A 13,161-nucleotide genomic window follows, 5' to 3' on the forward strand; every position below is an offset into this window, starting at 1 on the left:
GGTAGTTGAAATTGTTCACCCAAAAAGTAGAAATTAATAATTCTGAATCATTTAAATTTAAATTAGTAAGTTTTTCTTCACCCAAACAAGTTAAATCAAGATGATTCAGAACCAGAAACGTCAATATTTTTCTAAACTCATTTAATAATCATCAATTTTATACAAAAAGTTTTAGGTGCACAAATGAGATGAATTTACCAAAGTTTATGGTCCGAAAGCTAATAATAGTTGTCTTTCAATGGAGCTAAAGCGAAGACATGTTAATGGTGACCGCGATTGTATCATAAAGAAATCTGCAAATGAGTTTAAAGTAACGTGCATAACCTCCATACATATTTTTTCTATTTCAAAATTCCCGCTTTAAAGTTATAAATTGTGTATTTCAGTGCTTTACACCAAACAGGTATCAAATCCTATACTCAATACATGAACCCAATTTTAATTTTTCAGCCTTACTAAGGGGCTGTTTGGTTCATTCAGATCTGAATGAACATCTGTCCCATTCAGCAACAACAGCAAGTCTGAATGATTCAGACCTAATTTTAACCATTCAGATGTCCTTGACTTTTATTTATAGTCATTGCAAAATAAACCGATATAGGAAACTGTCTCCTTTATAACTTGAATGGAAGCTTCTTATCAAACGGTGTAAGACTTATTCTGCTAAGTAAAGTACAAAATCCAATATTAGTACCAGAAGCAACTTTAGCTTCAATGACGCGTTTACCCAAACTAACAACTTGTAGTCGAGTTCCATTGCACAACCCTTTTTTCTGATTAATATTCCGTAGTAACATAATAGGAACTCCAACCTTAAGTAACAAACGGTGGTTTGGCATTCCGGACATCTTTATACCATTAAGAAAATCAGGAGAGTACAACGTGGGATCAAAATCCTCAGATACACTTTCAACCTCGTCGATGCTATCTAAACTTAAGTACTCCATTTCTTGACCAGGAAAATACGCTAACATACTGTAAGGCCCCGTTACCGGTAACCCTACTTTCGTGTTGGATTTACTCATAAACACAGTTCTAAATATCAGAGTTAATTTAAAACTTTACGCGGAATATAAAACTTTCATAAAACATTACATATCAATTCATAATCATGTCTTAAAACATTCCTCTTGTCTTTCAAAATCAAAACATAACTTATAAAACATATCAGATCTTCAGATGCCAGGCTTTAGTCTTCTGCCATGTGTCCTCCACTCAAGCCAGCTGTCTCATCCTACTCACCTGCGTGCATACTAAAAGTCAGCTACGCTGAGTGAGTTCTAGTTAATCATACAATACCATACAATACCTTATTACATACATACGTACTTAACCTCATAACTTTCTTTCATACACACATAAGTACTCATACCTTCATTCTTACTTACATACTTTCCTTCTTACTTACATACTTTCTTTACATTCATAATCATACGTTTTTAAGAGCCTTTCGCCCTATAACCTCACAGATATTATAAGGGTCTGGTCCCTAACATCACAGATATTATAAGGGTCTGGTCCCTAACATCACAGATATTATGAGGGTCTGGTCCCAATCCTCACAGATATTGTAAGGGTCTGGTCCCTAACATCACAGATATTATAAGGGTCTGGTCCCTAACATCACAGATATTATAAGGGTCTGGTCCCTTGTTTTCGAATATTAGTAGGGTTCGATTCCCTCTTCGTTACCATACAATCATACATCATACCTCGAGTATTATTAGGGCTCGGTACCCTTTTCGTAACCATACAACCATACAACCGTCATTTCCTTCTTTTATTAACTTTATTACGTTCATACACATAAACATACATATCATACTTGCCATATTTATAACGTTACAACCTGACAGTACGTGCAATATCCGAAGATCGTTCACGAACCATCAAGCAATCATTCATACATATCACATATATCACATATGGCTTTATAACGTTACAACCTGACAGTACGTGCAATATCCGAAGATCGTTCGCGAACCATCAAGCAATCATTTATACATATCACATATATCACCTATGGCATACACTTATCACTTAGGATAAATGTATTAACAACACATCAAGTATGCACACAGCCCCGAAAACATAACAAGGAATGGGGCTAGAAACTCACCTGGATCCTGTTACGCTCGCCGTTGATCGTAATTCCTTTCTTTAACTGGGCTCGGCTAACTGTATAATATTTACACATATCAATTAACTACTACTACTCTTTTTGTATTTCTATCTATATATGACCCACAACGAACGGGGGTCCGGGGGCAGCGCCCCTGGCAGCGGGGTTCTAGGGGCGGCAGCCCCTAGCGGGGTCCAAGGGGCAGAGCCCCTGGCTGGGGTTAAGCTGCCAGGTCAGCTTGGAAAAATTTTATTTTCGATAACTGCCTTAACACATTTTCCATTAGGTTTTTAATTTATTTTATAGGCGAACTTGGCTTCAGGCGAAGTTAAACCTTAGGCGAACTTGGCTTCAGGCGAAGTTAAACCTTAGGCGAACTTGGCTTCAGGCGAAGTTAAACCTTAGGCGAACTTGGCTTCAGGCGAAGTTATACCTTAGGCGAACTTGGCCGTAGGCGAAGTTATACCTTAGGCGAACTTGGCCGTAGGCGAAGTTATACCTTAGGCGAACTTGGCCGTAGGCGAAGTTACGCTTGAAGGCGAAGTTACGCTTGAAGGCGAAGTTCATCAGGCGAACTTAATCTTGCAGGCGAAGTTATCGCGCTGCAGATCTGTTTGCCCATAACTCCTTCGTTTCTTAGCCAAATAACTCGATTTTGGTACCCACGGAATCGTATGATCGGCGCCTACAAATCCCAACCATCAAATCGGCCTAAAATCGACGTTTTAGGGGTCCGATTTGGGCAGTTTGGGTTTCGGGTCCGGTTAACCCATCCAATCCTAACCATTTTCAGTAATATTAACTTTGTTGGATTTGTTCTTACCTTACCAACTCAGATCTATCACGAAATCTCGGGTCTCGGCTTCGAATCTTGATCGGTTAGAAAGCGGTGTTTTGAGGAGTGTGTGGAGTGTGTGTGGAGTTTGGTGAGAAATGAGATATTTTGGGATTTTGGGGGTATTTATATCCCTGAAATCCCATTCTCATTTATCCTATCTCAATTAATCCAAGTCCATGACCCGCTCCTACCCGATATTAATAATTAAAAACGCGAAATCACTAACATAACTTTCTTTATTCAACATTATAAATTTTAGGATGTTACAAGTCTTCCCCCCTTAAGGAGGTTTCGTCCCCGAAACCTAACTATTACATAAACAAACTAGGGTAAAACTTGCGCATCTCATCCTCGGCTTCCCAAGTAGCATCTGATCCCTTGCGGTGTTTCCATATTACTTTTACCAAAGGTATAGTTTTGTGACGAAGCTGCTTCTCCTTGCGATCAACGATCTTTATCGGTTGCTCGATGTAGTTCAATTGTTCATCAACCTCAATGTCCATTAATGGCACGTGAGACGTGTCATCAGCTAGACACTTCCTCAGATGAGAAACATGGAAGGTTGAATGAATTCCTTCTAACTCGTCGGGTAAATCCAGCTTATAAGCTACTTCCCCCACACGATACAAAATTTTAAATGATCCAATGTACCTCGGACTTAGCTTCCCTCTCTTTCTAAAACGGATAATTCCTTTCCAAGGCGAGACCTTAAGCATCACATAGTCGCCAACGTTAAACTCAATTGGTCGTCGCCGCTTATCTGCATAAGACTTTTGTCTGTCTTGAGCGGCTTTCATTCTTGCTTTGATCTGATCGAACTTTGAAGACGTTTCTTGAACCACTTCTAGGCTTCCCATTTCCTTCTGACCAATCTCACCCCAACACACCGGGGTTCTACATCGTCGACCGTAAAGCATCTCAAACGGTGGCATACCAATGCTCGAATGGTAACTGTTGTTATAGGAGAACTCTGCCAGATGCAGATGATCATCCCAACTTCCACCAAAATCTAAAACGCAAGCACGTAGCATATCCTCAAGGGTTTGGATCGTCCTTTCAGACTGTCCATCGGTTTGAGGATGATACGCCGTACTGATGTTCAACCTCGTCCCCATAGCTTCATGAAATTTCTTCCAGAACCTCGAAGTAAACCGTGTGTCCCTATCAGACACGATCGATAACGGTACTCCATGCTTGGTTACCACTTCCTTGATGAACAAGCTTGCTAACATTTCTGACGAGATGGCCTCTCGTATGGGCAGAAAGTGAGCACTCTTGGTCAAACGGTCCACAATCACCCAGATGGTATCATGTTGCTTAGCTGTACGAGGTAGCTTAGTTATGAAATCCATGGTGATGTGTTCCCATTTCCACTCAGGTATCTCTAGCGGTTGCATCTTCCCATAAGGCTTTTGGTGCTCGGCTTTGACTTGTAAGCAAGTTAAGCACTTACTAACATAATCCACTACATCGTTCTTCATTCCTGGCCACCAGTAATCTCTTTTCAAGTCTTGGTACATCTTTGTAGCTCCTGGATGGATTGAGTACCTTGACTTATGAGCTTCATCTAAGATTCGACTTCTAAGATCACCATGGCGTGGGATCCACATACGGTCGAACCTAGTCTTAACTCCATGAGTGTTTTCCATCAACTCATCTTGCTGGCCATAAATCCTTTCTTTCTTTACTAACCCTTCGTCTACTAACACTTCGGACTGCACTTTGATGATTTCTTCAAAAAGACTTGAGTTCATGATCAACTTGTATGACTTCACGGTTGCAAGGACTTCCTCATTCTTACGACTTAACGCATCAGCGACCACGTTAGCTTTACCGGGGTAATATTTAATCTCACAATCGTAATCCTTTATCAATTCTAACCATCTTCTCTGCCTCATGTTCAATTCTTTCTGCTCGAAGAAGTACTTTAAACTCTTATGATCTGTATAGATAGTGCACTTAGTACCGTACAGGTAATGCCTCCATATCTTAAGAGCATGCACTACAGCTGCTAACTCCAAATCATGCGTCGGATAAGTACTCTCATGGACCTTCAACTGTCTAGACGCTTAAGCTATCACCTTCCCTCGTTGCATCAACACGCAACCTAACCCTTGATGCGAGGCATCAGCACAAACAACGAAATCCTCATCACCATCGGGTAAAGTAAGGATTGGAGCTTGCGTGAGTCTCTTCTTCAATTCTTCAAAGGCTTCCTCCTGAAACTTTCCCCAATTGAATACTATCGTCTTTCGGGTCATACCGGTCAGCGGTGCGGCTATCTTGGAGAAACCTTCGATGAATCTCCTATAGTAGCCAGCTAACCCTAGGAAGCTTCGTATATCAGTCGGATTCTGCGGAGTCTTCCAATTCGTTATCGCTTCAATCTTAGCTGGGTCCACGGTAATCCCCTCCGGATTAACCACATGACCTAAAAATTGCACTTCTCTTAACCAGAACGCGCACTTCGAAAACTTGGCGTACAACCTTTCTTTCTTCAGAACTTCCAATACTTCTCTCAAATGCTCCGCATGGTCAGACTCGCTCCTTGAATATATTAATATGTCATCAATGAAAACGATAACTGACTTATCCAACATTGGTCGACACACCCTGTTCATCATGTCCATAAATGCTGCAGGAGCATTTGTTAGACCGAATGACATTACGAGGAACTCGTAGTGTCCATATCGCGTTCGGAACGCCGTCTTAGGGACGTCTGCCTCCTTTACCTTCAGTTGATGGTAGCCTGATCTGATATCTATTCGTGAGAACCAACTCGAACCTTGCAGTTGGTCAAACAGATCGTCAATCCTAGGCAAGGGGTATCTATTCTTTACCGTAAGCTTATTCAACTCACGATAGTCTATGCACATTCTCATACTTCCATCCTTTTTCTTCACAAACAAAACCGGTGCGCCCCACGGAGAAACACTCGGTCTGATAAAACCCTTGTCGAGGAGTTCTTGCAGTTGGGACATCAATTCCTTCATCTCGGACGGTGCTAGACGGTAAGGCGCCTTCGCGACGGGCTGGGCTCCTGGTACTAGATCTATCTGAAATTCCATCTCTCGCTCAGGTGGCAACCCCGGAAGATCCTCAGGGAATACTTCTGGGTAGTCGCGCACAATAGGAACATTCTTCATTTCTTTCGTCTCGGCCGTAGCGTTGACAACATACGCCAGGTAGGCACCGCACCCTCGCCTTAACAAACCCTCGGCTTTTATCATCGAAATGACATTAAGCCCATAACTCTCCTTATCACCATAAACCGTCACCGCACTACCATCCAATGACTTTAACCTTACCATCTTACTTTTACATACTATCTGAGCCTCGAACTCAGACAACCAATCCATACCCAAGATTACATCGAACCCTCCTAAGGCCATAACATACAAAGTAACAGGGAACTCATGTCCCTCTAACTCTATCTTACAATTCTTAACCATTTTTGTTATTTTCACCGAAGTGTCACTTGCGGTTTCAACTACAAAAGTTTCAGACACTCGGCAGCCTTTCATTTTAGCTAGTTTACTAAACGTCGTAGCTACAAAACTTCTATTCGCACCAGAATCAAATAATACAGAAGCAGAAACATCGTTCACTAGAAACGTACCTGTGACGACATCCGGAATCTGCCTGGCTTGTTCCTGGGTCAGCATGTAGGCTCTAGTTCTGGGCCTAGCTTGATCGGCATCCTTCTTTCCACTACCTCCAGCTACACCTTCAGTGCACTCCCTTGACATATGGCCTGTCTTGCCACATTTGTAACATGCTGGCTTCGCACTGCACTCATTGGCATAATGCCCTACCTTCCCGCACTTATAACAGGCATTCGACCCCATTCTGCATTCTCCACCATGGGCCTTTCCACATTTGAGACAAACATTAGAACTTTTACCCCACTTGCACTCACCACCATGCCTCTTTCCGCAGGTCTTACACGATCTCTTCTCCCACACTCTCTGTTTCTTATCCTTGGAGTTCCATAACTGAGTACCGGGTCGTTTAGCAGGAGTGACCCCTTTCTTCTCTTTCTCTTCGTCCCTTTCCACCCTATCATCCGCGGCCACGTCAGCATAGACCATTTCCGCGAGTCCAACAGCCGAATCAAAAGTAGCAGGTTGAATCGCCCTGACTAACATGCGGACCTTTTGTGGCAACCCCCTCACATAACATTTGATTCTCTTGACCTCAGTGTCAACCATGTCAGGCACCAACCTAGATAGTCGGTTGAACTCCGTGGTATACTCACGATGCGTCATCATACCGGCTTTTAAATTCTGGAACTTCATCTCCGTTCTTTCAACCTCGGCATCTGCACAGAACTTCTTCATTACCAACTCTTTCAAATCTTCCCACCTCATCTCTTTGATCTCTTCACGGGTCTTCCTCTGCTCCACACTCTCCCACCAATACATAGCCTTATCTACGAATGACTGAGTAGCATAACCCACAGCTTGGTCGGGACGGCATTCGCTAATGCGGATAACCTTGTCCATAGCGGTTATCCACTGGAGAGTAGCGATTGCGTCTCGGGTCCGGTTAACCCATCCAATCCTAACCATTTTCAGTAATATTAACTTTGTTGGATTTGTTCTTACCTTACCAACTCAGATCTATCACGAAATCTCGGGTCTCGGCTTCGAATCTTGATCGGTTAGAAAGCGGTGTTTTGAGGAGTGTGTGGAGTGTGTGTGGAGTTTGGTGAGAAATGAGATATTTTGGGATTTTGGGGGTATTTATATCCCTGAAATCCCATTCTCATTTATCCTATCTCAATTAATCCAAGTCCATGACCCGCTCCTACCCGATATTAATAATTAAAAACGCGAAATCACTAACATAACTTTCTTTATTCAACATTATAAATTTTAGGATGTTACACATACGATCATTAATCTCTTGAACCACATCATTTAAGGGAGCAAGCAACGCCCGTTCTTGAAAGTAAGTAAGATCATTAAACCTATCTAACATAGAAGGATAAACAAAGTCTATTAAATCAGACATAGGATCAAGGGAATCTTTTATTAGAAGATCCTCTGGAATTGATATAGTTGCTTCACCATCATTAGGAACACCAAGATTACCTTGACCAATATCCAACAACCAATCCGCGAATTGTTTAATCTCTAAAGTTGTTGGTGCATTTTGTGACCGTCGCTATGCAATTCTGTTCAACGGAAACGAAGTTAGAACAACTTCGCCATAGGCGAAGTTAGAACAACTTCGCCATAGGCGAAGTTATAACAACTTCGCCTACAGGCCCAAGCCCGCGAAGTTTATATATATATATGTGTGTGTCGTTTTTAGGGTTAGTGAATCCAGAAATTAGAGTGTTTTGTGATCAGTTTATTTGTCTAGAGAGAAACTGAGAGGGTGAGTCGTGTGGGACGACCCGAGGTAGAGCTCACCTCGGGTCGGCCGTGTCTTTGTTTTCGTGTTAGGTATGTAACGAGTTATGGTTATTATATAAAAGATCTGCAGATGTGTTTATCCATTCGTGTGTTTGTTCGTGTATGTGTTTGTGTGTAATCGTGTTCTTCGTCTTCTACACCAATAAACGAGTCTAGTAGGATTCCGCACTCCTAGACCTCGTGCGGATCTCGTATCGATCGGCGACGCCGCGCGGGAACTTACAAAAGTATTTGACATGTGAGAACCAACAGTCAACCTCATGTTCTTAGTTAGTTTCAAAACCTTACAATTTGACCATATGTAAGAAGAACTAATTGTGGCGTTCACACAATCGTTTCTTGTTCCATCTGTACAACAGGTAAAATCTGTCTGAAATCACCACCAAGAACAACCACCTTACCTCCAAACAATGATCCAGAAGTGTTGGCCAAATCAACGTTCATAACATCTTTTAGGGTTCTGTCCAACGCTTCGAACGCATGTTTATGAATCATGGGAGCTTCATCCCAAATTATTAATGATGTTTTATTCAATAACTCAGAAACATCTGTATTTCCCTTAACCTGAAAATGTTGAATATGTCAACATTATATTCAATAAAATAATTAAAAACATAATTTTAAATTGGAAATAATCTAGACTTAATGAAATTTATAATAGTTACCTGACATTGGGAGTCCTCGGTAAGATTGATTGGAATAAGGAATCTGGAATGAGCCGTTCTACCGCCTTCTAATAATAAAGATGCTATTCCACTTGAAACAACATTAAGAACAATTTCTCCCTTTGACCGAATTGAGGCAGATAAAGTTTTCCATAAGTATATTTTCCCAGTACCGCCGTAACCATACACGAAAAAAACACCACCTTTTTTACGTTTCACGGAGTTGAATATTTTGTTGTAAACATTTTTTTGTTCATCAGTTAGAGAAGTGTACAAAAGCTTAAAATCATTTGACAAAGAATCCTTATCATAAGATAATTCTTCCATCATAAGAGGATTCATTGACGTAGACACAGATTCCTGATCTGGAAAAGGCATGTGTGAAAACCTACGTAGAGATGAATTGTTTGATACCAAAAACTCCTCAATCTGAAGTAATGCCAAGTTCTTCAGTTGCTCGTCACTAAGAGACAAACATGGAAAAAAAATCTACCTTAAACTAAACTACAAAAAGACAAGTTCACACATATAACAAAGCTAACCTGGATTCTTGTGTTTCTTTTGTTGATGATAAAGAATCCCGTCGACTAAAAATTGCCATGTAATATCCCAAACGTAATCAGGTCTTGATAAAGAGGATGTTATAAGCATTGTTGCAAACAAATTTCTTAAATAATATCCGTTTGCGGTATGGCTTGCTTCCTCAATTGCTTCTATGTACTCCTTATCATCGTCTAAAAGCCCTCTTCTATAACATGCATCTCTAAAAGAATCACAAACAAAACCAGCTACTGTTCGAATATCTTCAAAACATTTCGGTTCCTTAACCTTGTTTAAAAGTATTCTTAAGTAATATGCCTCGTCAAATGATGCGGGAACGGCATGAATTCTACCAATAGCAAACCCACTTTGCCTTTCTACCCATTTTGGTGGTGATGTTTTTTTCCATGCAAACTGTGTTGGAAACTCAGCATATGATAGCCTCCTTGCATGCTCGTAGTTTCTATTTGCTTCCATCCAACCAGTAAACATTGAAACTGAATTGTAAGTCTTGGTAAGAACATCTTCAATATCTTCCTCAGGGCCATAAATTACTTGTTGTTGACCAGGTAAATGAAAAGGAAGTCTCGTAACAGCCGGGACCCTGTAATGAACATCAAAAGCAAATATTCTCCAAGCAGCCTCACATGCAGAAAGATATCTACAATCGTAAAAGGATTTAATCTCATCTACTTGAGGATCTTCATTGTCGGCGGTGTTATTTTGGACAAGGGAAATTGTAGCTCGATCTGGACCCTTATTTATATATTTAAACAAATACTTGATTGATCCTTCTTGATTGCACCACTCGACATTTATATGGGCTTGATACTTTCATAAAAGAATTTTGTTGTAAGGCACAACACTTTTATTATCTAGATTTATACTTTTCTTAACGACGTAACGTCCATTGTCTCTTCTTTTATAAAGCGGAAAACCGTTGGAATCTATACTTGTCTCATTTTGAAATCGTTTTGGAAATTTTTGGAACATTCTCTATCAATCATGCAGCTACAGCTCGGATTAGCCTCACCACAAGGACCATGAAGCATATGATCTGACACAAGCTGGTATAGGTCTGGTTTAGTGACCTTGTTAGGAATTTCACTTGAAATAAAATTATCTATATGGGACGGATTGTGAATTTTATTCTCTGGAGCAATGAATAGGCAAATATGGGCATGAGGCAGACCACGTTTCTGAAACTCAATCGTGTAAACGGCTGCATTTGGAATAAAACAAATAAATTATCAAAAATTATATGAAAAAAAATCAGGAATAAAAAGTAAACAAAATATGAAAACAAAAATATTAAAAAGAAAACCAAACCTGCTTTAATTTATCCAAACAAAGCCTTATCCTTCAACAACTTAATCATTGAATCAAGCTTCATTTTAAAAATCCGACATAGTATATCTGGCCTGTCTTCAGAATTTAAATTGGTATCCTTTAAAAAAAGTTTGACTTCTGGCCAACCGGGATTGCACGTAATGGTTAAGAAAAAATCTGGATAACCGTACCATCTACAAAGACACATAGCGTCCAAGTAATTTTGCATCATATAGTAAAAGATGAGGGAAGAATTACACGCCGCCCAGATGTTGAAACATCTGAATTTCCTGCTGTCTTAAGGTTTTGAAGGCTTTCGTAGGTGTCAGACCTAAGTTCACTCTGTTTTTCACATATAAAATGCAACCTTTGACTCTCAACCATGGTATATTTGTCAACCAAAAGCTGCTGAAAAAGCCGTCTTCCATTTAAGGGTAGTGAGAATTTGTTCGGCCTATCTTGTAACCTATATGCAAAGAACTCTCACATCGTGACCTTCTTACGGGCAGCCGTAGATGAAGTATCTACATTCCTATGAGCAATGTCTACCTTATGACCATCCTCACCAAAAGGATAAATCAACGGAAATTGAAGAGGAGTATAAGAAGGATGAAGTTCACTAATTCGTCGAAGACCACCAGACCTGGAGTTAACTATTATATCTCCCTTGTCCATGGCATCACCAATATCTCCAATAATAAGAGCGGCCACCTCAGAGGCCATTGGTAAGTTATAAGTTCTACCATCGTATTTCCTTGTTCCAACAATGCGGAGCTTAAAATCATTCTGAGGATTTTGTTTATAAGTATCACGTACCATACGATATGCCTGAACCAATGGATTTTGTGAGTCTAGCATTTCCTTGAGATAATTAATAATATAATTTTCGTAATTCTCGGCATCTGAAGATGATTGACTATAAGACAAACAAATAAACTTTAACATTAATATAAATGAAATTTTAGATAAAACAGAAATTGTTTTATAAATGAAAAACATATAATGTTTAAAAGTAAGCCTTACCCAAAAACTTTTTGTCGGTTTGATATTTCGTTCTCCATATCATAAATGTATAGTTGGAGCAAACAGAGGTTTGTTACCATCTAATGGAAGAAGGCTTCCTATAGAATGGTAGTTTTCTCCGTCAAGTCTAAACGTGTAAGGAGCGTTTCCTCTATTAATGGAATTGTCAACTTTTCCACCCATTGATGTAAAGGAGAACATAGAATTGAATCGTCTAATATTTTTCAAAAAATACTTGCTTATAGGATCTTCGCCACGAAATAACTTTACATAACTTTCATGAGGTTGCTTTAAATCAGGAAGTTTAACATTTCCATTGTGACAACATAAAGAGAACGTTGTATAGGCACTGCCTTTTTTTCCTCTCTTAGATTCAAATTCCCACAAGCAAGCGTTTCAAGACTCACATTGGAAACTTTGATCACCATGATCAATGTAATCTATAAAATAAATGACACATATAAGTTTATGACAAAGATTTATAATATTTAATGTAAAATTATATAATGTATTAACTACTAACCTGTTGATATGCCTTTAAAAACATCAACAATAAACTCAAAATTGTTTAACTGCTGCATAGGTATAGGAGTAATATGGGTTGTTTTCCTTGGTCTTCCAACACGCCTTTTTGATGAGGTACTTCCATGATTTATGTGGTTAGAAACAAAACCTCTAAAATTTGATGTTACATTAGGGCTGATGTTAGAGGAAATAACACAACCTGCTAAAAAAAATATTATATAACTATTAAAACAACAAATAGATTAAATATTACAAATGTATGAATAAAAGGATAAAGGTTTTACTTGAAGAATACTGAAATGTTTGAGAAGCTTCCTTTAATGAGTGTTTTACTTTCTCACGTTTACCATCTAAAATTTGCTTTCTTTGTTTTCGATTTGAAGAATAATAACTACCAAGTTGCGTAGAAGTATCATCTAGAAATATATTTATAATGTAAATATAATGAAAAATGAAAAATGCAAATAACAATAGCTAGAGAATTAGAATACTTATGAGTGAAAAAAAAAAGAAACGAACGTTGGTTATATAGGGAATTATTGTTTACGCTTGGTAGTGTTGACGGAGATAAGTTTTCCTTCCCTTTAATAATTGTAGAAACACAACTCTTTTGAACTTCATAGAGAGTACGGGTTGTAATGTTAGAATCTGCGTTTATAAATTTAAAATAAGTCCAACAAAATATTATAAATAAAT

General features: G+C 39.2%; 2 protein-coding genes across 2 annotated transcripts; both read right to left on the reverse strand.

The window, feature by feature from the left end:
• Positions 1-614: 614 nt before the first annotated feature.
• Positions 615-947, reverse strand: LOC143576598 (uncharacterized). The gene has a single exon (XM_077060652.1). It carries the CDS (start codon positions 945-947, stop codon positions 615-617), a length of 333 nt encoding a protein of 110 aa, XP_076916767.1.
• Positions 948-8,707: 7,760 nt separating this feature from the next.
• LOC143576599 (ATP-dependent DNA helicase RRM3-like) lies at positions 8,708-9,426 on the reverse strand. The gene is made up of 2 exons (XM_077060653.1): positions 9,049-9,426; positions 8,708-8,947 (listed from the first exon to the last, which is right to left on the reverse strand). The coding sequence occupies exons 1-2, from the start codon at positions 9,424-9,426 to the stop codon at positions 8,708-8,710; spliced, it is 618 nt and encodes a 205-aa protein (XP_076916768.1).
• Between the last annotated feature and the right edge of the window lie 3,735 nt (positions 9,427-13,161).

The sequence above is a fragment of the Bidens hawaiensis genome, unplaced genomic scaffold (assembly GCF_021521415.1).
Source record: "Bidens hawaiensis isolate Kalapana, Puna unplaced genomic scaffold, B.hawaiensis_p1.1 tig00028245_1, whole genome shotgun sequence".
NCBI lineage: Eukaryota > Viridiplantae > Streptophyta > Magnoliopsida > Asterales > Asteraceae > Bidens > Bidens hawaiensis.

Bases quoted from the DNA above. Each gene is read 5' to 3' on its own strand.
- LOC143576598 (XM_077060652.1), bottom strand. From the start codon at position 947: ATGGAGTACTTAAGTTTAGATAGCATCGACGAGGTTGAAAGTGTATCT.
- LOC143576599 (XM_077060653.1), bottom strand. From the start codon at position 9,426: ATGCCTTTTCCAGATCAGGAATCTGTGTCTACGTCAATGAATCCTCTT. The intron at 8,948-9,048 runs GTAACTATTATA...CAACATTTTCAG, and splicing joins CCGAGGACTCCCAATGTCAG to GTTAAGGGAAATACAGATGT.